Source organism: Chiroxiphia lanceolata, chromosome 5 (genome assembly GCF_009829145.1).
Source record: "Chiroxiphia lanceolata isolate bChiLan1 chromosome 5, bChiLan1.pri, whole genome shotgun sequence".
NCBI lineage: Eukaryota > Metazoa > Chordata > Aves > Passeriformes > Pipridae > Chiroxiphia > Chiroxiphia lanceolata.
In genome coordinates this window covers 69404149-69430207 of record NC_045641.1, presented here as the reverse complement: position 1 = coordinate 69430207, position 26059 = coordinate 69404149, and the positions used below count along the sequence as shown (strand labels likewise).

The window sequence follows — 26059 nt, the reverse complement described above, 5'->3', positions numbered from 1 at the left end:
CCAGAGTACCCCCTGAAGCCTCTCCTGTGAGCAAACACCCCCTCCCATGTCAGTCACCAGACTGCTGTCCCTCACATTGAATCCTGTGATGTTTTCCAGCAGTGAGAAGCTGAGGTGGATCTCTGCTTTGGCTCCTCCACGGGGAGAACCGGACCTCCTGGAATGCCCTGGTGAGTCTGCTCTGCTGCTCCAGCAATGGGGTGGGCTGGCTCAGGGGAGTCACAGTCACTGTGAGGTGGAACATCCCAGAATGATTCCAAGGCACAATACTTGAGGTTTTTTTGTAAATAAAGAAGATAGTCGTGGGTTTTCCCTCAATGCCAGGTTGTACCAGTTATTTTACCTATTTTAACTCCTCGTATTAGATGAAGGCCTTTATTGTCCCTTCCAGTTCTCTGCCCTTTAGTGTTTGGGCAGTACCCTATTCCCCACCTCCTCTGTATCTGATGCACACAGGTTTACTGTATGATCTACACCAGTATGATCTTTCCTCTCCTTTAGATGCACCACAGGTTCAATGCATAAAGACTTACAAGGCTCGGGAAAATGATGAGCTGGCTTTGGAGAAGGCAGATATCATCATGGTTATGCAGTACAGCAACGATGGTGAGCAGAATGAGCAGTGGCTGTCTTAAAGTGTTGGATTGAGAGGACAAGGAGACTCTCCATTAGGATGCTTTATTTGGAAGCTGAAAGGGGATCTCCTCCTTTGCTCTTAGGGCCTTGTTGGAGGGGGCTTTTGGGGAAGAATGGAAATGAAATTGTGATTCTTTTGCCTCATGTTGTGTTTCTCCCCGTACCACAGGATGGATGGAAGGGGTAAAACTTTCAGACCGGGAGAGAGGCTGGTTCCCCTCAGAACACGTGGAGAACATCTCCAGCAAACATGTGCGGCAGAAGAACCTGAAGGAGGAGCAACGTGTGAAGAATGCCAAGCAGCAGGTCTTCTGCAAGAAATAAAGACTCTGTTTGGACCTGTACAGTCTCCCTGCCATGGGGAAGCCATGTTTTTTTCTATTGTGCCTCAGAAGAAATGCCTCTGCAAAGAGCATAATACAGCACTTTGACAGAACCAGGTGCTTTTTGCCAAAGAAAGCGGGAATTCAATCAGGAAAAATCACTCACTTCCTCTGTGTCAGCAGGACTATGGCAGCAGGAGGAGGAGTAAAGATTGCATGTATTGCTTGCTTTGTGGTAGTAGGGAGGGACTTAAATCGGACAGAGGTCCGGGATCTGGAGTTCTGAAAATATATTCCTGGTTTTGCCACTGACAAGTTGTGGGACCTTATGCAAGTCACTTCAGAGTTCTGCCTCAGTTTTCCCATCTGCAAAATGGGGGGAAGCTCACCTACCTCACTGCATGGTGTGAGGCTAAATTCACTAGTATTAGCAGACTAAGAGCTTTGAGCTCCTGAGAAGGAAGGTGCTAAGTGCAAAGCACAACAGAGTTGAGGAGAGTTTTCCATTTGAATAGCCTCTTGATATTCTTCATGGTGTTGATCTCCATAGTGTAATTTCCACTTAGAACAATTTATGTGTTTGATCATGTAGGTCTACCGGGGTTTAGATAGGCAAATATTTCATTGCACCCAAATTTAACTTGGTCTCAGAGTGCTGTTAAGAGTCCTTGACAGCATGAGAATATCCACTGGAGTGGAACAAAGTTTTCAGAAGCCACTATGATGATTTCCCTCACCTTAAGAGGTATCATGCTGAAGAATCTGCTTCACAAAGGTCACCTCTCTTACGAACAAGTGTCCCACTAAGCTGTCTGAAACGACCTTTTTTTTTACTCCGCCTCCCACTCAAAGTAGATCAGTGACTTTTGACAAAGATTGTTATTATGTGTTGGTACACACCCTGTACAGAATTACCATGACTAAGGCACATGCAATGAAGTGGCACTTTCCTGCTGCTCTTACTCTGATCGCTCATGTGGTATTGCATGCACCATTTTGCACACTTAGGGAGAACACTGAGATATTTAGCCACTGTAGATAAAGTCAAAGTATGCACCAGGGTCTCTGTTCTTTTTTAGAACTCTCTGGTTTTAAGTCCAGTTTACATGCATTTGTGCAGAACCTGTCTATTTGAGGATATGCCTTCAAGTGTAAAATACTGTTTCTGTGTTAAAAGTGTTTGCGTTCAGCTCAGTCAATGCAAGATCAAGTATAAGAATCAATACACCAAGGAAAGCAACGTGTAGCCTTCTTGCATTTAATATATTTGAAGAATTAGTTATCTTCATATTTCCAGCTTTCTGTCTCTGTAACATTCTGCCTTTAAATCCCATTTACATTGTATCTAGTGTAGCCTATTACAGTCTATTTATATCAATAATTTTAGCTGGATTAAAAAAAAAGAGTTGCTTTTAGTCTTAATAAACTCATGCACTTCTCCAGTTAAAATAAAAAAACCTTTCTACTTTCCTCATTACTTACGTTTTCCTCTCAAATGTAAGTAATTCAGTATTTACTGAATATACATTCAGTATTTTCATTATTTTTTCCCTTTAGATGTCCTTTCTAAGTCAATATGAAGTACAAGCAGCTCTCCTTAGCTGAGGCAGTGAGGAAAACTTGCTTTATTAGCACACTCTACGGTTCTTTGGTGTTATCCCCAGCCCTGAAGCTGCTGCAAGTTCCACAATGATGTTGGTCATCCATATCTCAAGGTAAACTGAAGGGATGAACTACAGAAACTGTGAGTCCAGCCCATGATAGCAGTAAGCCAGGAATTATTCAACTGTCTTTTAATCTGTGGTCCAGACAACAATCTACCTACACACTTTTTTCTCCTAGAAGAATTGAAGCTTGTCCTGAGCTAAGAAACAAAGGAAGCCCTACTTCAAACTAAGTGACACAAGAAGGGTTATCATCCTCAACAAGACCCACGAATGTTCAGATATCCAGAATGCCTGCTTGTCCCAGGCTGGCATGAATTTATGCAATACCTAAGTCAACAGCATCATCAGTGTCTCCACTGGGATACAAAAAACACTGGGTTAGGATCAGTTCAGCACATGTCTGTGTAAGGTTATCCCATGCAGTCTGAGGTATCCCATATCCTCATCAGCTTCATCTTGGCTACCTGTACCAAGGAGAAGACAGCCATAGATACATCAGAAGTCATCTTGTTAAACATTTTAGAAGTCAAGAATTCTTTTTCAACTTTTGCTCTCACAAAACAAGCGGGCAGATTGCTCATTAGAACCTCCCAACGTGGTATCTACATTAAATTCTGTATGTTCCTGTTAAAATTTGTGTTGAGATAGGAAACCTCAAGGCTGCTGTTGTGATTGACAGCATTTCTATGCTGTTTAACTAGTTGAATCAAAGGTTAACTTCTTCATGTCACAGGTACAGCCTTTATTTCCTGATGTCAGGCCTCTGTATGTTTAGGAACATTTAAAGGTTTAGGAACATTTAAGAACATTTAAAGGTCAGCTTAAGTGCTCATGCCCTGGTTTATTTTGATTTCTTGCATTTCAGATAGGCCTCAACTTCTCACATTTATTTCAATTTTTAACTCCAGCACCATCCTGCCACCAAAATCCATATCTGCACTGAAATGCTTTTTGAAACTGAATAACATCTGTACATTTGTACAAACTTAAACTAGTACAATACCCCCTCCAACTGAGCATTCAGGATACAGGAATCAAGTTAACAGAGTATCTGCTGTGTCCTATCACAGTCTTCTTTATGAGTCGGGATTTCTCCCTACATTATCTAATGTGGATAACCTGATTTTCCAGAAAATTAGTGTAAAACAGAAGCATAGGTTTTGTCAAACAAGTCCCAATACTTTTCTAGGAAGATCCACAAAGAAGGCAGGGCATAGGAACAGTGTGTGAGAGGTGCCAGTGTATCTTCTCCAAGAACCTGTGGAGACTGATACATAGTGTATCCGGACAAAAGAAATTCAGTATTTCTATACTGAAAAAAAACAAACCTCAGAGGGCAGTTACACTAATTTATTTTTGTGACAAGAACAGCAATGAAGTACAAGTATAAACTATATCTAAACAGTTTTGTTGACAGTCTGAGAAAGTCATTGTTTACATCTGAAAATTAAATGTTATGACTCCGGTCATTTTTCATATAAAGAAGTATAATATAGATATACATATAGATATATGTGGTTCTAAAGGAAAAAAAAAAAGCTCACAGCCCTGGGAACCTATGTTGGTCCCTCCTCAAGGAAAATAAAGCATTCTCCACAGTTCTTACTCCCTTCACAAGTAAAAGCTGACATTAGGACTAGAGTTCAGTAAATAAACACAACCTTGCTCAGAAACAGGAACCTCTAAAGCAGTTAGTGATTTTTATAATTTGCACTTTTATCTAATATTGAAGAGGTCCCATCCCTTCTGAGTTGTGTTTTGTCAGCTGAATGCTGTTAGCAAACTAATTGCCATTTTAACCACAATGACATTGCAGCCAGCATGTCTTGCAGCTGGTGGCTGAACCAGGTGCACAGTTTGACTGGTTATACTGTCTGCAAAATGCTGGCACATGTTTCAGCTTACACTCATTTAATGTGGTGAAACTACTCTCAGGTGAAAGCATCTGTAGAAGGAGGACCTTCCAAGCTCTAGTGAACCTTGAAACAAAGACAGAAGGTATTAGGGAAACACACAGTAGGAGAACGGTGCCGTGAGAGCAACAAGCCAGTAACCATGAGGAGGATGAAGGATGTTCTATTTTGGTGCATCAGAATGCAGTGAAGCAAGGCTCATTCTTCATGCCAGCACTGTCTTTGCAGACAGTGCAACCCCCGCTGATGGAGAACCAGAAGCATTGCTAAATAACTACAGCCAGAGCACACTAGAAAAGCAATATCTTCCTGACAGCCTACTGGAAAAGACTACAGAATCACAGAGTCATTAGGGTTGGAAGGGACCTCCGGAGAGCATCCAGTCCAACCCCCTGCCAATGCAGGGTCACCTGGAAGAGGTGATGGTAGCATGTCAGGTGGGTTTGGAATGTTTCCACAGAGGGAGATCCACAACCTCCTTGGGCAGCCTGTTCCAGTTCTTCATGCTGAGGTGGAGCTTTTTGTGCTTTAGTTTATGGCCATTGCTGCCCATCCTGTTGCCAGGCTCAACTGAAGGGAGTCTGGCACCATCCTCTTGGCACCTGCCTCGGAGATATTTATATACATTAATGAGAGCCTGTCTCAGCATTCTCTTCTCCAGCCTAAACGGGCCCAGCTCTCACAGTCTCTCCTCGGAGAGATGCTCAGACCCCCTCATCACCTTTGTGGCCTCCGCTGGACCCTCTCCAGCAGCTCCTTGTCTTTCTTGCACTGAGGAGCCCAGTACTGGACACGCCACTCCAGATAACGAGGTTCACCTCGTTCACACGAGTTTTGCAACATCTAGGCTTCCGCGGCGTGCTGTTGGGGGTATTTCCACCAGCTCTTCGCGGGAAGGAATCTCCCAGGTATCCTCAGCCGAGCTTGAAACGTTCCCGTACCCTCCGTGGGGGAACATCATCCCCGCCGAGGCCGAGCGGGGACGCTGCCCTGTTCCCTGCGGATGCGGGGGTCGGGCAGCCTCCCCCGCTGTCCCAGGTGTCCTTGATGAGCCGGCGGGGCCGGGGCAGGACTGACCCCGGGCGGGGCATTAACCGGACCGGGCTGGGCGAGGCCGGGAGCGCCGCCGAGCCGGGATGGACGGGGCGGGCGCGGAGGGAGAGGACAAGGAGCGGGCCGCCGGAGGGCTGGGTAAGGGTTATTATGAGGGTTAATTTAAGGGTCATTATAAGGGTTCTTACAAGGGTATGGGTAAGGGTAGTGCCGGCTCGCGTTAATGACCGGAGGGAGGCACCCGGCGATGAGCCTAATGAGCGGCGCCAGGGGAAGGGTAATGGCTCCTCCGGGATGTTATCTGGGCGCTCCGGCCAATATTCCCCCCGCTTCCCTCATTCCCGCGGTGTCCTGACCCCGCACAGACACATCCTGGTGCCTGGGGCTCCGTGGCGGAGTTTGGGGACGAAGGGCTGCAGGGCCCCCGTGTGCCTTGGCTTGTAAAAGCACCTGGGCGAGGGTCGGGGGCAGGTGCCTTTCCTCTCCTGTCGCGCTGAGGGGGCTCCCGCTGCCTCCGGGTTTCTCTGTTGTACCTTGGCCCCGCTGCCCGGTTTTCCTCCTCCTTGTGTGGATGGACCTCTGGCATCTCTCCGTGTGTGTGCGTTCAGGTGGCTTTGTAACAAATGCCCCAAGAAAACCTCAGAAGTCTTGCTGTCCCAGTGTAAGTGGTTGGCTTGCTCGGAGAAATGTCTAAGGAGGTGGTTGTGAGAAGGGAAAGAGGGCTCGGCTTCCTGCTCCTGTGCCTTCAGCACATCAGGTGTTCCAGACTGAACATGTCTGATGTTCCCAGTCAGTTAAAATCTCTTCTGCTTAAGGTTATGTTTATCTAAAAGTGGGACAAAGTGATGTTCAGTCTGGTCCCTTGCCATATGGTTTGATAAGTCCCTCTTTGTTACCATGAAGGCCTATCTTTCTCTCCCAACTATTTTTATGACAGCTCTTCCTTGTCAATCCCAAGTTGTTGTGAGGCCTTTGCTATGTATTTTAGAAATAAGAGTGATTTACTTTCCCTTGGAAGAATATTTCTGTAGGTAATATAAAGCAGGTAGAAAGTACCTACACAAGACTTGGAAATTTGTTTTGTGGTGTAAACACATACTGGTGTTTGCACAGAAACAAGTAAAACCCCTGCTCAAATCAAAGCACTAAGCTGAAAATGCCATTGTTGATTTGAGGTGTTGGGTGAGTGACAGAATGGACGACACATGAAAATACTGGTTTTTTCACATGATGAGTGAGATGAGCTAAGAGGCAACAAGGAGGGTGGTGGAAAAAGGAATTATACAGAACAGAGCCAGACTGTGCCTCACTGTTTCTTGACCCTCCTCATCAGAATATTTCATGTCAATTGCAGTGGAAACTGTTGTTGCTTAATAAGATCAAATTATTATAGTTTCATAGCTTCCTGCTTCTGTTTCTTTCCCCTGCAGCTAATTTGGTTCTCTTAATCCTGTAAAAAGCAAATTAGAAAGTCTTAGAACAGCCTGGCATGCCCTCATACTTCCATGAAGATTCTCCCATCTGACTGATGTTGTGGGGCTCCTTCTTGACTAACAGTTGTTTCAGAAAGAAACATTGAGGCAGAAAGCACTAATATATATCAAAAGTAAACCAACGTGAAATGTTAGAAAGTGAATTATTCTAGATCTTTTTCCTCCCCCAAATTAAACTACGAAGTTTCTCTGTAAGCACATACAACTGAAATGCTGCCAATAGCCTGCTCAAACTTTCCCCTCTCCAGACAGAGGCAGATACATGGGTTTGGGTTTGTTATTCTACTTTCTATTCTTAAGCATTTATTTGTTTGTTTGTTTGTTTATTTTAGTTAGCAGGAATCACACAGACTCAGACATTCTAAGACAACCAGCAGGTTTTTGGAACATTGTTTTTTTGAAAAAGTATATGCCAACTGGGAAAGTATAATGCTTCTTTATTATTATGTTGCCTATTTTAATTATTTCTCTTGCTATGTTCTCTCTGACCTGTCTTCTACTATTTAGTCTTCCTTACTGTAATGTAGTTTGTGCTTTTTGTTAAACTTGGTCATACTTCTGCACCTATTTTTGTCCTCATCCGGCTATTTAATTTGCTGTCTTGTAAGTCTGTTATTCATAAGTATGGCTGAAACTGCAGAAAAATAATTCAAGGCAGTTATCAGAAGCTTATACAATTAATGGTTTTTGCTTGGTCAGCTTTGGTATGACAGAAATACGTAAAAAATTATCTGACATTTGTCAGATAATCCCTGTTGACACAATAGACCAGAATTTCACTTGTGTCTTTCTTTTGCTCATAAGTCATTACTTTTTGTTCTGTCCATTATTCCAGAGACCTTTACTATCCCCAGTGCTGTTTTCCCACTACTGTATTTGTAATATGCAACCTTCCCTTTATTCTCTGTGCTTGGAATTACCTCTCCCTGTAGTTCACAGTTGGTAATGTTTTTGCAGACATGTTCACTCTCAATATGAGCCTTTTCTCGTCACAGAGGTTTGACTGTCTCCCTGTTGACCATATCAGTTTCTTTGTTCTTGTTTCCCTGGCAGGCTCTGTCCTGGTGACAGAGTTTTTATTTTGAACTCTCCAGTTCTTGTCACCGTTGGGTTTCGTTGTGTGGTGTTTTCCTTCTTCCATAACTGAGACTCCTGATCCAGGCGTACCTTTTCCGTGTGCTATCCAGGCACAGTGCATGTGGGATGGGGTATGGGTTGGGGTTTGGGTGGGGTTTTTTCCCATTTTTTTTCCTTATAGAGTACCAGGATGAGGAAGAGGACACGCTGCAGTGTAAGGAGCAGTTTGTGGTGGATGCTGGTGCTGTTGGTGGCCATGGCACAGGGAGCAGTGTGCTCTCTGCATTCCGAAGCACAGCTACACAAGAAGAACCCGAGGATACCTCGAGAACAGAAGACAGGATTAGCCCTGTAAAGAAAGTGGAAGAAGATGGAAGAGACAGCACCCTGCAGGCAGCTGGGTCAGCTTCCCAAGACTCCGTGGTCCTTGACAGCCAGCTGGATTCTACCTTGGTGTGTGAGCAGCCTTTCAATTCCTGCAGTGACATGAAGGCTGTGTCCCCACTTGCTGTAGTTGGATTGGCACAGGAGCCCACAGTTCAGTCAGGGTCCCCTGAACACTGTGAGAGTCATTACCTTGATGGGACTGAAAAGGAGGCAAAGAAGAAAAAAAGTACCAACAGAAGTGGAATGTGCACCGAGAAAGCACCGAGTGGAATCCCTGGAGCTCCCTTCAGGCAGGATGAGGGTGGCCCAGCTACTTGCCAGTCATCCAAATGTGCTGCAGCCCAGCAATCCTACAAGGTGTCTTCAGTCTTGGAATCCAGAGGTAGCCATGATGGAACCAAGGAGGAGAAAAAAGGGGAAAAGGGGAAAAAAGCCTTACTTGAGAATCCACACATCCTACCACCGGTCAGGAAGAAGTCCCGCACCTCCTATAATGCAGGTAGATACTGGGGCACCCACTGGCAAACAGGGACACTTGTAGTGCCAGTGGCACTGGTGTTCCTTTCCCCATGCTGAAGGCCCATGGAGGTGCTGAGCTGCCCTCACTGGTGCTGCACTGCATTCCACACCATCAGATGTGTGAGGATCTTCAAATAAAGTGTCTTACGTTTGAAGCATCACTAGCAATGCTCTTTGTTTTTACTGCAAAAGAAGAGTTTTGTTTATTTTTGTGGTTTACTTTAAAAAAAAAATCTTTTATGTTGTTCCTGTGTTTATAATAAAAATGTTCTGGTTTTTTTCTGCTTCCCTCTGCTGTTTTTTTTATCACATACTCCCCATCTCTTTCTCTCTCTTTTTGAACAATGCATGGTTTCTAGAGCAGCTAGAAGAGTTGGAGAAGGTGTTCCATGAAGACCACTATCCCGACAATGAGAAGAGGAGGGAGATTGCAGCTGTGATTGGTGTGACGCCACAGCGAATCCTGGTAACGCCTGCGTGGGGACAGTGGGTTCTGTGCAGAAAAGGGATGGACAGGGACTGGGGCAGGGAGGAGGTGATGACTACACCTGCCACTGGTGAGAAGGAAGAGAGCTCACAGGGATAGACACTGCTCAACCCCACCCAAAATGGCCATGGAGTCTGGGGTTGCATATCTTCCCATTTGCTAAGATGAATCATACAATGGGTAGATAAATGAGGCTAAGGAGATCAGAGTTAATCTCTTTTGTCTTGAAAATCGTGGGCAACAAAGGAAATTGGTGTTTGGGGGTGTCTTTCTGCTATTATTTTTCTGTTTGCAATGAATTGTGCAGATTCTTTGGAAGAAAGGTTTCTTGAGGTTCCTTTCTGTCGAAGAAAGGTTTCTGGGCTCACCTGGTGACGTGTGGAAGCAGTCACTGCTGATTTGTTGCCAGTGTCCCCATGTGTAGATGTTTTCCTTCCTGAATGCATCCTTTCTTTCCATTCATCAGGTCTGGTTTCAGAATCGCAGGGCAAGGTGGCGGAAATCGGAGAAGCTGAATGCGAAAGGCAACAGAAAACATCCAACATCATCACCTCTGTCAGATGATTATGGGTGGGGGACCTACTCCGTTTTCTCATCTTTCCACAACAGATACCTAATGAATTAAATGTTTTCCTTTGCCATTCCCCCTTTACATTTAAACTAGGGAGAGCTGATAATTGAGTTGGACCTCAGTAGCTCGTCAGATTTCTTGGCAAATTGTAGGGGACCCTCTTAAAAGAGGGTTTGAAAGAAATCTGTTGAGACTGCTGTGGAGTCATGTGGAGAACAAGGGATAAGATAGAAAGGTCTGTGGATCACCCCTTCATTTTATGTTTTTGTGAATGGTCAGGAGCCCATTGCATTTTCCACCATTGCTTTCCATTTCCATGGATTTTCACTTGGTGATGGAAGTGCTGCTTGCTTGGATCAGTCTTACAAAGTCATGGGCTTCTTTGAATAAATATAAGGTAGCACCTTCCATAGATGAGCAGGGGACATTTACTGGGGGGGGGAAAGGAGTATGTGAGAGGATAGATGGTCTTTCAAGGGGTAGTGAGTGAATGTGTGAGGGAAGAAATTAGTTTCCACAAGGATATATTTGTGGCAATCTGGAGTGAGAAAACAGAATGCAAAGAGGAAAAATTAAGTTAAAGATTGGAGACCACCTGACTTATTTCATTGCACTGTCCCTGCTGCCAGTCCTACACTGGGGACTTGGGGCTGCTTCCCCAAATACTGTCAAGACAGCATTCCTTGCACACCTAAATCAGCCACTGCTTTCTTTTTCCACCTGCTAGGGATGTAGGATCTACCCGTTGTAGGGTAGAAGAGTGTGTATTTGGTCATAATGCCCTGCCTTGTCTTCTGGTTCATCCTCACAACCCTTTTTGCTGCCTCCAGGGCACCTCCTCTGCCTGTGCCTCCGTTGCCTGACGTTGCTCGTGACCAATCTGCCGTGCTGGGAGGAAACACTGCAGCTGGGAACTGCTCCAGCCTGCTCAGAGCACAGCCTGCACCACTCTCCTCTGCCTCAGGTGAGACTCTGACCAGCACAAGTGTTTTCCCTAACTACAGCATTGGCTGGTGGAGCTGGGATGTTCCAAAACACATTAGGGAAGGTCATGTGAATGCCCCACACTATCAGTGCAAAATGTGACACCAGGTCACTGGACAGGCTGAGAAAGTTGGGATTGATCAGCCTGGAGAAGAGAAAGTTGTATGGAGACCTCACAGCACCTTCCAATATCTGAAGGGGCTACAGGAAAGCTGGAGAGGGACTTTTCATCAGTGACAGGATGAGGGAGAATGGCTCCAAACTGAAAGAGGGAGAATTTAGGTTAGATATTATGAAGAAATTCTTCCCTGTGAGGGTGGTGAGGGCCTGGCACAGGTTGCCCAGAGAAGCTGTGGCTGCCCCATCCCTGGAAGTGTTCAAAGACAGGCTGGATGGGGGTTGGAGTAACCTGGGCTAGTGGAAGGTGTCCCTGCCCATGGCAGGGGGTTGGAACTGGATGGTCTTTAACGTCCCTTCCAACCCAAACTTTTCCATGGTTGTAGGTACAGCAGCTCTCTGCTAATTGAGTCTGTACCAGCTATGTACCAGCACCGTGGTGCTTCTGTGCTGATGCTGAAGCCAAATTTGCAGTCCTTGTTCATGTCCTAGCCCAAGCCAGCAAGGAATTCTGAATATGACTTCATAAGGATAAGTGATAGGGGCATTCTTCCATAATAGCTGTTTGACACTGGTCCTGCTGCTCTAAATGATGATGAAAGTATTACTCTGGTTATGATGTTCTTCATGGCAGATACACACATCCCATACCCTGGTTTAGATGGAAATATTCTGGCTACAACCTGAGTCAAGTGAGCTGTGTGAGGAAGGTGCACTGTACAAACTGTTGGTGTTGTAGAGACTCCCTCAGGTACTCCATACCTTTAAATGTCCAAGAGGGTTCCTTGGCTTCCCCAAGCAGTGCAATTTTCCATTGTGTGCAAGACCTCAAGGGAGGGAGACTAGTTGAGTTCCAGAGCTGACGCTGAATTTACTCTCAGTTGCAGTGGAGCTGGAGGTCAGTGGGGTGTGCTGTTCGACCAGGGTTCTACCTGTGCTGTGCTTAAAGGTTGATGCAGCTAAAGAGAGTTTGTTCAATTGTTTATTCGTGTGTGGAGTGCCAGAGCATTCCCTGGAGTCAGGAATGCTTCCTAAAGCGTTTCCTATGTATGTTTACATTTCCAGGTTGGCACAATTTGAAAAGATTTCCAAAGTGATGAGGACTTCATCACTTCCTTGGGAGGGATATCCCAAGCAATATATGTGCTGACATATGGTACTACTGTGTGCCTTTTCCTGCTTCCCACTGTAATTCATTCATTGGAATTTCTGCTCCCTCATTTTATTCTAAATGTACCAGTTTTTAGTTATCGGTATTAAGGCCAGTTCTTGCAACTCATTTTCTAATAATGACTCAATTTTTTTTAATAGTGCTGATACCTTAAAAGTACTTTGGCACTGTAGAAAGCACCTGTAAGATTGTATCAGTAAGCTTTAGACTTATGTGTGCTAAAAGTCCGTAATTGAGATACTTTCTTGATAACCTAATTTAGTATTTCTGTCATTTAAATTTGCCTGTCATCCTCTCAAGGCAAGGGCTACTTTAGTCAATCCCATGACCTATTTAAACAATAGGACTGTAATTCAGTTAGTTCTGGTTTTTCCACTCCTTACAGCAGGGTAAATATGGTCAAAGTATTTGAATAATTCACTGCTTCCCAGAGTGCTGAAGCAGTGTCATTTGTTGAGCCCTGTATTTAATTAGATAAAGACTAAGGTTTTGCAAAATAATTCATTTAAAGGAAACAAATCAATTATCCTCAGATTTCTATGCTGTAGGAACCTCTGCTGGTTCCTAAAGTACATCTGCAGATGTGCTATTTAGTCAAGAGAGAATATAATAGAATCATAGAAAAGTTTGGGTTGGAAGGGACATTAAAGACCATCCAGTTCCAACCCCCTGCCATGGGCAGGGACACCTTCCACTAGCCCAGGTTGCTCAGAGCCCCATCCAACCTGGCCTTGAACACTTCCAGGGATGGGGCAGCCACAACTTCTCTGGGCAACCTGTGCCAGGGCCTTCCCACCCTCACAGCAAAGAATTTCTTCCTGATATCTACTCTAAACTTTTAGTTTGAATCCATTTCCTCTGTTAGAGAAATAGAAGTTTCATTCAGGGATGTGATCTTGTCCTCTGTTTTCAATGAGCCATTTCTTTCTGGGGAATCTGCATGCTGGGATGCAATTCTCCATGTGGAAAAGACAAGCAATCCTCCTGATAGGAGAGAAGGGTCCCATCTGAATTCTTGGTGCAGTGTGTAAGGAAGAAGGGCAAATGAATGTCCCTGAGGGTGAAATGGGTATGTGGAAAATGAGTGATAAAGAGAGCTGGGTTTTTACTGCTGGAATCCTTTCAGCTTGCTGCTGACTGCCTCCTATTGCATTTGCTGTGTGTGCATCCAGCTTTTAGGAAACACAGGCTTCCTCTGCTTGTCTGAAACTCCTGTGTCTTCAGTGAGAGGGATGTGTGAAAACGAGAGTTTACTTCATTCCACTAGATCTGTGTGAGGGAACAAGCTTCCCCTTGTTCTCTTTAAATCAGGCTGGACAAGAAGTAATGAAATCTATTTGTGTCAGCTAAGGCTGGTGAATACTTTCCAGATACAGATCTGTTTGAGGGAATTAAAAAAAGTACCTTTTCTAAGTCACTGTTCAGAAGAGAGGCTTGCTTTGCTAGTGCACACGAACTGTGAGGTTTGGTGAGTGGTTTTGGACCTGGTTGCCTGAGGGAAGGGAGGAATGAGGTCTGTGTAATGAGCCACATGCTTCTCTCTTCATTTATGAAACCCACCCTGCCCTCCAAATTTGTTCAGCTCTAATCAGATGGAAGGTAGAAGTCCTAAAATTACATTCCTACAAGTCATGGGAGAACTGGTGCCTGGGCAGAGTAGAGACCTAAGTTGGTGCACTCTTTGAGGGAGAAGACTGATATCTGGTGTAGAGTCCTCATGGAAGAGAGGTCTGCAGGGCACAATGGCATGGAAAGCTGCAGTTAAAGTTTTGCCTTAACTACATGCAGGGTAACACAGCTATGGGGAATAAAACAATAAAATTTGCTTTTTGTTTGTTTGCCTGTTATCTAGCATTGCATAGGCAGACTTTTCTCTTTTAAGAAAGCAGAAACTGAAACAGGGAAAATGAAAGACAACGTGACCTGAATTCGTTCATAAAAAAAACCTTGCCAAGAAATAGAGCCATCCAGGGGTCCACCTGTTAGCTTTATTAGAGTATCTCGGAACATGAAGGAGGCAAAACTTGAATAGGATAAAATCCAAAATAGCTGAAGCAAAATAAAAGAGGAAACAAATCAGAAAAAAAAAAGTTATCAGTTTACAAGGCAAAACCAACTGCTTAGTAATGTTAGATTTCAGCAAAATAATTTGTGACCTGTGCATTGTGGTGCAGTTGTGCCCATAGATTGTGGCCTGCTGGAGTGGCTGTTCAGGTGCTTTCCTTGGTACCAGTGTATTTAACCACTTTCAGCAGGACAAGAAAATGATGAGGACAGTATAATCTGTTACCCAAGACCTTTGGAGAGTGTTCAGTGCTGCCTTTTCCACTGTTTTTCCTTGCTCTGGCCAGTACTTCTGACTGTTGGTTTGTGGGTTCTTTTTTTTTTTTTTTTTTTTTTTTAATGTCCCAGTGTCTTTTCCAGTTTGCCAAACAAGCTGATTAAAAATGTCAGCAAGTTGTATTTGAGATGTATCTTACCTTGATGGCAGTTATGGCTTCTGATTTGGGTATTGGACACACTGCTTGCTACGAGAGCCTTTCGTGCCTCAAAACTTCCATTTTGAGCTTGCTTTGGTCTTAGAATTGTTTTTTACTACTTTTGCTGGACAACATGCTTGAGATTAATAGATTTTTTGACACTGGCAGTTCTTTAAAGTTTTTCTTGTTTTCCTGAGATTCCTTACTGACATAAATATATCTGTGATTCATGGACTTAAGGCACTGGCTTATGATTTTTTTTGAGTTAACCCTTCAGAAAGAAAAGTTCCTCTGGTTTGTGGGAGGAGGTTTTTCTGCCCCACTGGTGATTTTGCAGGAAATTCTTTGTTTCATGTGGCTGTATTGTGAGGACACCTGTCAGGAGTCCAGTCTGTGCAGATAACTCTCAGAGGTGGAATGGTTGTGGAAGTCTTGAGAGCAATTGGATGAAGCTGGATATGATCTGTCAGAGAAGAATAAATAAATGACAAGCTCTAATGCTTTCACTCACAGGATTCTGGCTTGTGAACAAATTACTTTAAAGCTGATGATGTGTAGCTGACATGGCAAGCAGGAATCATATCTTTTGAAAAAGTGGTAGGTTCTGGCCTACTGAAAATCCAGAAGAAGATCAGACTGACAGGCTTCTCAAAGCAATGCAGTTAGAAACTGAATTGGTTCATTTCCCATCACTCCAGTTAAATGAAGAGGCCATTGCTCCTAAGTTTAATGTTTTTTTTTCTACTTTCAAGATGTCATTTGCACGACAAATGTGTTTTCTTGTAATTTCAAGAACAGGAGGAGTCTGTGAAAAGCTTTGTGATGGCCCTTAATGTCCCAGTAAAGGCTGTAATTAGCATTAAAAGAAACTGTTTGTGACATCAATGTGTGACACAGGCTTGTGAAACCGGGCCCTGCTGTAAGTTCATGGATACTTCTCTAGGACAGACCTCAGTCTCCTTCATGACTCGTGAAAGACAGACATCCCAGTCATCCCAACAGAAAAACACACATCCATTTCTGTTACTTTAAGACTGTCCCACTCATTGGAAGCTGTTTGCACTAAAGAATGGATCTCTGAACTCTGCCAGGATGCTGAGGAGGCAGCTATAGTAGGGGTAAGGCAGCTGTGTAGCTGGAGACTTAGAACAGACATTCTTGAGTTAAGGCACATGTCTTAACCAGGGCTGGTTCAGAGATCTGAAGCTGCAAATTATTAAATTGCTCTTCAAAAATTTCCAAGGTTGTCTAATGGACTGAAAATCCAGAAATAATGGAAGTGATAAACAAAAATCTTGCTGTTACATTGCCATGTTCACTGGAAAGCTTTCTGAGGTTGTTTATCTCTATATCGGTGTCAGGAAAAGCAACAAATAGTAAAATGTAGGTATTATCTCAAGCCAGTGATCAGAATTCTCCATCAAACAATTCTGGAATCTTCTGTAAATATGTCAGGTTTAGCAGATATTGCTTCTCTGGGAATTGTTTATTCCCACTGCATTTGTGACTTTATTCAGAAGGTACAATTTCAGCATCTGTCTTTGAAAGGACTGAGAAGCAGAAGAGTCTTGAGAAAAGGCTAAATCAGCTCTTTGGAGGCCACGGGTGTCCCTTCACAATCTCTTTGCCTGGGGGTCCTATTGCCATGACCCACAAAGATTATCTACACTAAGTATTGCAAATATTTCAAAAAACAACTTAATTTTTAGTAGGTGTGAAAGTGGGATTAGAAGTGACTTCCTGGGCTGCTTGTATTCATCCTGAGGAAAACTAGTGCCATCTGCAGAACAGCTCACCCTAATGTCATTATTGAACTGAAGCTTTACCTGGATGTAGACTGGTTTTCAGGTAGGTGTGTTTCATAATGTTTGTGTGAACATTCTGGGACACGATGGTTAGGAGAACCTGTGCAAATGAAGGTTTTAAAAAAAAATCAGGAAAGATCTTCAGTTTCATTTCTGGCTAAGCCATTTTGATTTTGAGGATACTAAATATTTGCTTTCTTGTGCTTTGTTGTGTGGGAGTAGATCTGTGCTATGTCAAACACTGGGAGTGGGACAGGCATATCATAGATGCTGCCTGACATGGGTAAATAGTATGTTCAAACAGAAAAAATAAACCACTGAGAATTGCATGGGCATGTCAATGCTTGAGAGATGCCATCCTAGCTTTTGCTCCGGTTTTCTAAATGAGCTCAAAATCGAGGTTATTGAAACTTGAAAAGTTTTCATTGAAACATCATGATTCCCTCTCTCCACGGTTGCAGAGAGTTGGAAAAAACTGCATGTGGGAAGATGCAATAAGAGAGACAGAAGTGCACAATGTGATGGGGAATCTGAGAAACAGTGCTATGAGGTGTTGAAGTGGAATCTCCTCATCAGCTCTCTGGGCTTGCATTCCAAAATTCTCCAAAGGTCGCTAAGGAGATGCTGTGGCATCTTTATGTTTAGGTTTTATGCTTGAGGCCTTTGATTTGTACCTGGTGGAGTGCATTTGATGTTACCCTGTATGCCTGCAAGGGTGAAGTACAACTGTAAACTCTCCCTAAAGCTTTCCTGTGAGTGGGAGTAGACCAGCTTTACCTGAACAGTCGGCTGGTTCAGCCCAGCTAGACTCAAAAAGTCATTTAAACTTGTCCTGCACACTTCATGGTTACACTTGTGAAGAGAGAAATCATTTGCTAATTGCCATAATGAAAGAAAATCTTGTTCTCTTGCCCCAAGTGCAAGCTCCTTGAACTTCTGTGTATAGTTGTTACTCTGGATCACCAGCATATGTGACTCTGACCTTTAATGTCCTCTATTGTCCTGTGTCCACAGAGGCTCTTCTGTAAGAAACTCTTCCTCTCTCATTTTCTAGCAGTGACTGAAGAGAGAGGTCACCAAACAAGATTCTAGGAACCAAAAGGTGTTGGTTTCTTTTTCTGTGTTCCAGCTTCTTTTTCCAAAAGATCTTCAGTTGACATCTCTGCTCTTTTAATTTTTGTTTCTGGCATGAGTCATCTGAGAGAAAATATGGTCAAAACAATGACTGTGGATGTGGATGTGCACGTTTTTGTTTCTTTCAAACCACAGTTAAATTTTTCAAAAGGGTAATCTTCTGAATTGAGTGCAGCACACTCCTCCCAGAGGACAGTAGTGATGGAAGATGACTGGGGGATAATTTCTGGCTTTTTTCCAGGAAGTACTTTGCTTCACTTGGCTGCCTTCTTGAGAGCTGAATAAATATAATATGCAGAGGCTGAAATCATGAAGGTAATTTTATTTAGCCAATAAACACCATCCTGTGCTCCAGAGAGCTTGCTAGTACTTCCTTGTGCTTCTCTACAGCAATGCCGGTACTTGCTCACTTTTATTCCCACCGGTGGATGTCTGGCATCTTGCTTTTCTGTTCTGCTCCTCCTTCCCTCTGCTTGCTCCTGTTCATTCCTGCTATGGCAGCCCGGTGTGACAGTCTCTCTTTTCATTCACAGCCTCCTCGGTGGCAGGAATGGTGGCATCTTGTGAAGCAGTTCAGACGAAGGTGTCGCAGCAGCTCAGCTTCAACTCCAGCAGCGTGGAGGGCTTCCCGAGCCTTCCCAGCCCTCCTCCCATCCGCAGGGCCACCAACCTGTCCTTCAGCCCCCACAGCCCTGTTGGTTCCGTGGGGCTGGACACTCCCAACAGTGAATGCTGCTTGTCCAGTCAGGAAAATGGCTCCAGGGAGGCCTTCACTTACAGCATCCAGAATCAAGGGTAGGAACAGATGAGAAGGGAAATGAAAAAAGCAAAGCCTTGGAGAAGCCTTGCGAGGGTGAATGTGGGACATGGGACAAGGAATTAGGTGGGAGCATAAGTGAAAAGTCAGGTGCAGGAGTGACGGTGTCTTTTAAATGGAGCATGAAAAGCTGCATGATGTGCATAGTGGGACAGGGCACCTGCTGTGCCCCTTGTGAGACAAGTGATACCTCTAGTCAGAATACTTCCAGAATTGCATACCTGTCAAGTGAAAGAGAGGATGTTTCAAACTTTGGGGTGTGCTTTGGAGAGTGGGAAGATAATCCCCACTAATGCCCATTGGTCAAGAATCCTGCTGTGAAACCACTTGGCTCAAGTGGTTTCTGTTACCCTTGTCCTGGCATCTGGGAGGAGGGCTTGGAGTCAGATCAGGGTTGGCAATAACACAGTTGTTTACTGTATGGGTTGCTGTAGCTGTTGACCCTACTTTAATCTCTGGATTGCCTCTCCTTGCTCTCTGCAGCTTGAGTTCACCACCCTCCTGCCCTTACCCTGAGCAGCTGGAGACTGCAGGGAACCTGGAGACCATGTACTGCCAGTACAGCAGCCAGGGGGGAATTTACCAGCTGTCCCAATATTCCCAGCAGCACCAGCTCTCCCAGTTCTGCCAACTGCCAGATCACCTGGCCACCAATTTGCTCTGCAGTGACCACCTCCCTCCTCCAACACCCCCTGAGCCCCATCCAGCTTTCCTGGCCTTACCTGATAACACTGGAGCAGTAACCTATGGAGCCACACAAGGCTATGGACAAAACTGCATGGGGGGACAGCTCATGCCACAGCAGTCAAGTGGAAACTCAGGTACATTTCTGAAATATTTTGTCATCCTGCACCTCTGGAGTAACTAAACCATACCCTGAAACACTCAGGATGATCAGTGGTTTTACTGGTGGCTGTGACAGAAAGTAGAAACGTGCACATGCATGCACAAATATATATATGGGCCCATCTTTTTTTCTAATTTCCTTGTATGCTTGTTTTTTTTTAAAGTGCTGAGTGACCCATTCATTTGAATCAAAAGTTACTACACAGGTTGCACATGTCAGAAAGAGCATTAAATGTGAATGTGTCAGGTAGTGCAGTGGTTTTTCTCTGGGCTAGAGAACTACCTTTTGCAGGAGTGTACTGTTGTGCAAGTGAACATGCCTTTGGTATATGTGGGTGGGAATCAAGGGTGCAAAATGGAAAAGGTGCCACAGCAAGTGGAATAGTTGGAGGTAGAAAGAAAAACAGGCTTCTCGCTCTATTGGGCTTCTGCAGAAACCAGTTTGAAGTTTCATATCTTGGGGTAGTGGAAAAGAAGAGGGAGACAGAAACCAGCAGAGTGTGCATATAGAGTCTTTCTTTTTCTTCCTCTGGTTTGAATTTGCAACAGATTAAGGCACTTCTGCATAATTTTCTAAAAAGTAACTAGGTTAAACTGGCACTGTTGGTCTCCTTGTCTTGTGTCCAGGCTTTGTATTTTGAAGTTATTCAAGCCCAAGTATAATCAAATGATAAACCATTGCAGTTAGTTTATTTGGACTGTCAAGTTTGTTGAATTAAGCTCACAGTCCAAAAACTACATGTTTTGTCTTATCACATAAGAGAATAGTTTCAGACCACAGCTGCTGCTGCTGTTTTTGTACTAGTCTTGTGGACCTTGTCAGGGAGGGAAGTCTGACTCACAGAGTCTGACTCACAGCAGAGGCTGCAAGCTGGCTCTTGTTCCCATTATTCCTGCTGACACTGTCCAGGCCAGGTTGGCAGTACCTATGCTATGTACCACACTTGGCCTGTCTCCCCTCTCTGGTTTCAAGGCATAATTATTCTTTTCAGTGGTTTTTCAGTCTGAAGTGCCAGAAGTAATGAGAGGGCTGTGCCCCAGTGCACCAAATTAACATTTTTATAGCATGATGCCAAAGTGTGTGTTGCATTCTTTGGGGCACACTGTGTGAGCATAAGGGGTGTGTAAAGGTGCAGGCTGATAAAGTTGAAAGATTGTTGAAGGAACAGAGGCAGAGTTGATATTCTCTTACTCTGTCCAGAGCACAATCAGCAGTGCATGGCTGTTCTGTTCAAGGAAGGGATCCTACAACTGTTATGACCAATTTCACAGAATCATGGAATGGTTTGGGTTGGAAGGAACCTTAAGGATCATCCAGTTCCAACTCCCCTGCCATGGGCAGGGACGCCTTCCACTATCCCAGGTTGCTCAGAGCCCCATCCAGCCTGGCCTTGGACACTTCCAGGGATGGGGCAGCCACAGCTTCTCTGGGCAACCTGCCTCACTACCCTCACAGGGAAGAATTTCTTCCTAAAAAGGTTCCAGGTTCCCAAAGTGCAGTGGGCAGGGAACCAGTCTGTCAGTGCAGACACACCTGTGAGTCTTACTTCAGCGAATAAGCAAGTGAACAGCTTAGTTGGATTGTAGATATACTTAACAATACATTCCTGCTTCCAGCTTCTATAAACGAAAGTGAAGATTAAACATTCAGGTTATGCTTGACAGAGTTGGAACCTCTTGGAAAATAGGAGTGGAGAAAAAAAATTGGGGAATGGGTGTCTCTTATAATCATTACCTACTCTCAGGATCAGTGCTGAGCGACAGCATGATTTCTTTTTGCATTATAACAATGCTATGAACTTCAAAGATTTTTCCTCCTAAGAACTACCTTTTGGATAAAAACACTGCAGTGTAAACAGCAAAGTGATCCTTTATCTGTATGTGGTGTCTGCTCTACTGCAGTGACCACCAGAGCATGACTGCAATGCTGTTTGCACTGAGCATAGACACGCTGCTGTTATTTTCATTATTCTGTCTTTCCTTTGTTGCTTTTCCCTCAGCAGACATCACTGCCTATCAGGCTGTCCCCTGGGGTGTTTTCTGCATGCAGGGAGCTCAATTCTCAAATCAGCTGCACTCCCAAATGCCATTTTTTAGCACGGCAGAAGGACAGAACTTCACAGAGCCATATCTTCTTCAAGTGCCCAATGGAACAGCACTGGGATCCACGTCAGAGGCTGGAAAGCAAAAGGGAGTGACACCAGACCAGAGTTCAAAGCAGAGCCACCAAACAGAGCCAGAGTTGGCATCGCTCGCTGAAGGAGAGAGGATGTAGAGTGTTGTAGCAAGAAAGGAGACACCACTGTTGGTAACTGGCCAGCTGATTATTTTTTGGGGGGGAAAAGGAAAGCATTCCAAGACAGCAGTAGCTCCTCTGAATGCAGGATCAAAACCGTGGCATGAATGGGAATGGAACTTCCTTTTTTCTGGTCTGCCATCCAAGGCTGGTCCTGTTATCCTGTACCTGGTTCTTAGATTCATCTGTTCATAGAAATGGGGACTTAGAAGTCAGTAAAATAGATGCCAAAGTTCTGTCCTCTCTCAGACAACATCTGTTGTGAGCTGAATGGCTGCACAGAACTGACAATTTCTAAGATTTCCAGAGGTATAAACACCTCTCTTCAAGGCAGAACTTCTTCAGCACAAGAGGGGAAAAGGGAAGACAAGAGAGAGTTTTCTGTTTGGATTTCCATTTCCAGGATTTTTTTTTTTTTTTTTTTTTGAAACAAGATTACCCTACTTTTGAATGGTTGAAAGGTGTCATATGCCTTAAATATTCTTTGGACGTGTATGGGGGTATATGTGTGTCTAATTTTGAAATATGAGACATTTGAAAAATCCAAAGTATTTTGTGTCATGTGAAATCGCATTTTCTTATGAATCTGTTTGGGGTTTTTTCAGAAATCAAAGAAGAAACTAATGACTGATGCTGGTCTCTGAGGGAAAAAAAAAACAAAGGAAAAGGAAACATTGCCATTTTAAACTCTGCAAAATAAGAAGAGTCAAAAAGAGAGCCAAGAATAATAATATTTGCAACAGAAGCACTTTTTATTTCTTGTTGTTGTTGTTGTTGTTGTGGGTTTTTTTCCTTGTTGCCATGATTATTTTCCTGCTGAGGAAAGAAGCGGGGAAATTTCAGTCAATAAAAGCTTCTGATCTGTGGTGGGGTTTTTTGTTTGTTTTTTGTAAGTCTCCTGACTTTAATCCTGAATTCCACTCTTGAGGAGCCCACAGACAGGAAAGAGCTGATACAGGCACCGGAGTCCCAGGGGTGGAAATTCCAGATCATGCAAGAGTCAGAAGGTGTGGCTGCTGTCCTGGAATACATGGGAAGAGAGCCCAGGAAGATGTATGCAAAACAGGGGGAGGAACTCCACCAACTACCTCATTTTAGGGAATCCAGACAGAGAAAGAAATGTCTTTGGAAGTCCACTAGCACAGCCTGGCTAGGGACACGGGGAAGTTCACTCAGGGTCCAACGCAGGTTGTAGGGTGGAAAGGAGTGAACCACTTTATTGAAATGACTCCCCCTTTTATAGGGGAGCTGGGAAAACTTTCCAGAGTATGGTGAATAAGGGGAGGAGTTTTGGGAAGGAGGAACAATTGGGTACAGAGTAAAAAGGGAAGGGATAACAATAGAATAGGCATGAGAAGGGAGTGGAACATAGGGATAGGGACAGACCATTAGTAAAAAACATTAAAACAGCCATAAACTTGTAATTTCTCTCCATTCAACAATCTCAGTTAAACAAGTCCATTATTTCAAATCCATTCCTCTTCTTCTGCGACTTCTTTCAGTGCCACAGACCAGCTCTGGTAGGTGTTTCTCTCTGATTCTTCAGAGTCCTCATCCACAGTCCACCATTAGTTTGGTGTTTTCTAGCCTTGAATTACTTTAAAAAAGTATTTCCACTGTAGAACTGCAACAGTAAACAGCTGCAGAACTGTGACTGTAAATGCTGGCAGTGTAAGCAGATCCCTCTCAGTTATTAATTGGTTTAGCATCCCATTTGGATTGATCCATTTGATCTTGGCTTGATTGTCTTGGCTCCTGGTTTACCTGGGACTGTCAGCCTGGGAAACAAAATATGTCTCTGAAATCAGCTGTCAGGGGCAAGAGCAGAGGACTCCAGTGGTGAGATTGTTTACTCTGGTACATAAACAGAGCTGCAGTCCCAGGGAGCCGTGGTTCCCAGAGGAGCTGTAACTGCCTGGATCTGTGGGATGTATGAGTGGCTAAAACGTGGCTCTCCCCATGCCCTTGTATGAGAAATAAAAATACAGTTTTTATATAAATAGGCGTATCGTGATGTTGTAAGATATCCAAGTTCCAAGACCTGAACTTGGGTATCAAGGTCTCTTTCGATGGGATGAGGGAAATGAGAAAATTCTTAAAAATTAAATCTTTTAGGGCTATTTTGTACATGAGGTTCCTTTTCTCTTTAGGCTGAGAACAAAGGAAGATCCATCGCCTTTGACAGGAGATGGCTTGCAGCCAATTGGGAAAAAGGGAAAGCCCCTTTTCAGAGAAAAGAAACTTTTTTAGGTAAAGATGAATGCATTAAAACTTTGTGTTTAAGCTTTTGGGTAAAATGCAGGCTTCTCTGGGAATGGTTTGAGTGGAATGGTCTGATTCATTTCCACACAACATTAAATTTGTCAGGTTCAATTGGGCTTGAAGTTTTGAACTGAGCTTGCTTTCTTACCACAAGGAGGAGGAAAGGGTGGGTAGCTGAGAGTACTGCAAATTACTGGTAGTGGATTTAGTGTTGCACAGATGGGTTCAGGCCCCTGTGTCATTTTGTTATTCCCTTTTCATGTTAAGTCTCAAGAAGGCTCACTTTGTTAGGGTGGGCACAATCAAAACTCCAAATGCTGTGGCTTCCTGACTGTGGCACCCCCTCTTTCAAAGCAGACAATTGTTTTACCTCTGTATCATTTGATGATGGAAGTGCCAAGCCAAGAAGGCAGAAATTTGAAGCAAGACTTGGTGGAAATAGATAAAGTTGTGTGTGTTATCAAGTGCTACTGGGTTTTTTTCGAGTTGTTTTTCGAGGTGGAAAGCCAAATTGTGGATGTATTTGTATGGGACTTGTGCGGTACTGTGGCTGTAAGACTGGAAATGGGAGTGAGGTTATTGTCACAAACTTGTTTCCGCAGGAGGAATGAGACTGTAAGGTTTTGTCCAGTTCCCTAAAGTGTGGGTGTTCAGCTGAAAAGTACACACATCTACTTTTCTATCCTCTATACTGCATATTTTAGTATAATTAAATTTTGAAAGTACACACATCTGCGTGTCTGTCCTCTATATTGCATATTTTAGCATAATTAAATTTTTAACTTTGCTACTTCTAAACAGGTAAATCTGGTACACTGACCATTTCCTATGTGCCTTGGCCAGCAGGTAGACATTATTTTCTACAAGCAAGTCCCTTTTATGTGGTGAGAGCACATAAACTCTCATCAACTAACTTTTTTATTTTAGTCAATGAGACAAATTTTTTCTTACAGGCTTTTTAGTTTCTGTAAAGTGGGATACATTAGGAAGTATCAATGTTAATTCAGTTTAACAGCAGGGATTCCCAAGGTATTTTTTGCATTTATTATAAAGGTTGCTGCAAATCGTATGAGACAGTAATCTATTGTTGAATGGTAAATGATGATTTTTCTTCACATAGCCATGCTAAGTACATTAAAACACAAACCAAAACAAAACCAAATCAGTCACCTGATAGTGCCATCCACCTTCATAGATGAATGCTGATGAACATGAAAACACCTGTGAGTCCTCATTTAGCTTAATGCTAATCATATTTAGCATAATGATAATAATACCTCTGCCAGGTGAGCCTGCACAGCGTCAGTCGTCAAAACCAACACAGAGGGACTCCAGGACAACATTTCTTAGTCTTCTTTTGTGTCCCACGTGCCCACGTCTGCCTGATCCATCGATACATTTTGAACATTAAGCCAACAGCTTCTCAGAGACCAAGGCTGTGGTAGCAGTCTCCTAAGGGTTGTAGCTGGAGGAATGAACTGCTGAAACGTATTTGATTTTACAGCAAGGCACTGTAAGTAGCCAGGAGCTTAAAGGTTCCAGTTATATACAGGATATAAGCCATCCTCTTTGGGATACTTCTTGTGCCCTCTGTGCTCACTGTGTGTTTTTACAACGCTTGAAACAAGGGGGAGAAGTTCCTCCCTTGATTTCTTTTCAGGAATTTTGAGTAAAGTACCTCGTGGGTCCACCTCACCTTCTGGTCCTGGGGCAGAGAGGGATCCCAGCTGGGCCAGCACTCCCTGATGTGTGACAGGAGAGTCCACCCTGAACAGACCTAAAATGCAATAATGCATACTATGCAAGCCATCATGCAGGCCATCATGCAGGCTGTCATGCAAGTTCAGCTGCTGGCGCCAGGTTGCTGTCTTGGTGTTAAATTATGCTGAGACCATCCTGGTTCACCAGACTTTGAATATATATCCTTTTTTTTGAAACCAGATGTGACAGATAAGTGAGTCTGCGAGCTTGTAAATCTGTGACTATAACATAGTCACTTCATAACTATAAAAGCCCAGTCC

General features: G+C 43.8%; 2 protein-coding genes across 3 annotated transcripts in view; both read left to right on the top strand.

Moving 5' to 3' along the window:
* Window positions 1–2413, top strand: part of ARHGEF5 (Rho guanine nucleotide exchange factor 5) — a 35599-nt gene extending 33186 nt beyond the window's left edge. For both annotated transcript variants that reach the window (XM_032688314.1, XM_032688312.1), the window contains exons 13-15: window positions 100–170; window positions 502–606; window positions 806–2413. In XM_032688314.1, the coding sequence (XP_032544205.1) occupies window positions 100–170; window positions 502–606; window positions 806–960 (331 nt within the window). In that variant the 3' untranslated portion in view covers window positions 961–2413. The remainder of the gene's footprint in view (window positions 1–99; window positions 171–501; window positions 607–805) is intronic.
* Window positions 2414–5648: 3235 nt separating this feature from the next.
* Window positions 5649–21929, top strand: LOC116787715 (homeobox protein NOBOX-like). The gene is given in 9 exon segments (XM_032689554.1): window positions 5649–5730; window positions 8344–9048; window positions 9428–9534; window positions 10022–10125; window positions 10957–11090; window positions 18351–18612; window positions 19118–19455; window positions 21481–21740; window positions 21743–21929. Coding segments are annotated over 9 exon segments (2106 nt in total). The 5' UTR covers window positions 5649–5675; the 3' UTR covers window positions 21884–21929.
* The last annotated feature ends 4130 nt before the right edge of the window (window positions 21930–26059 follow it).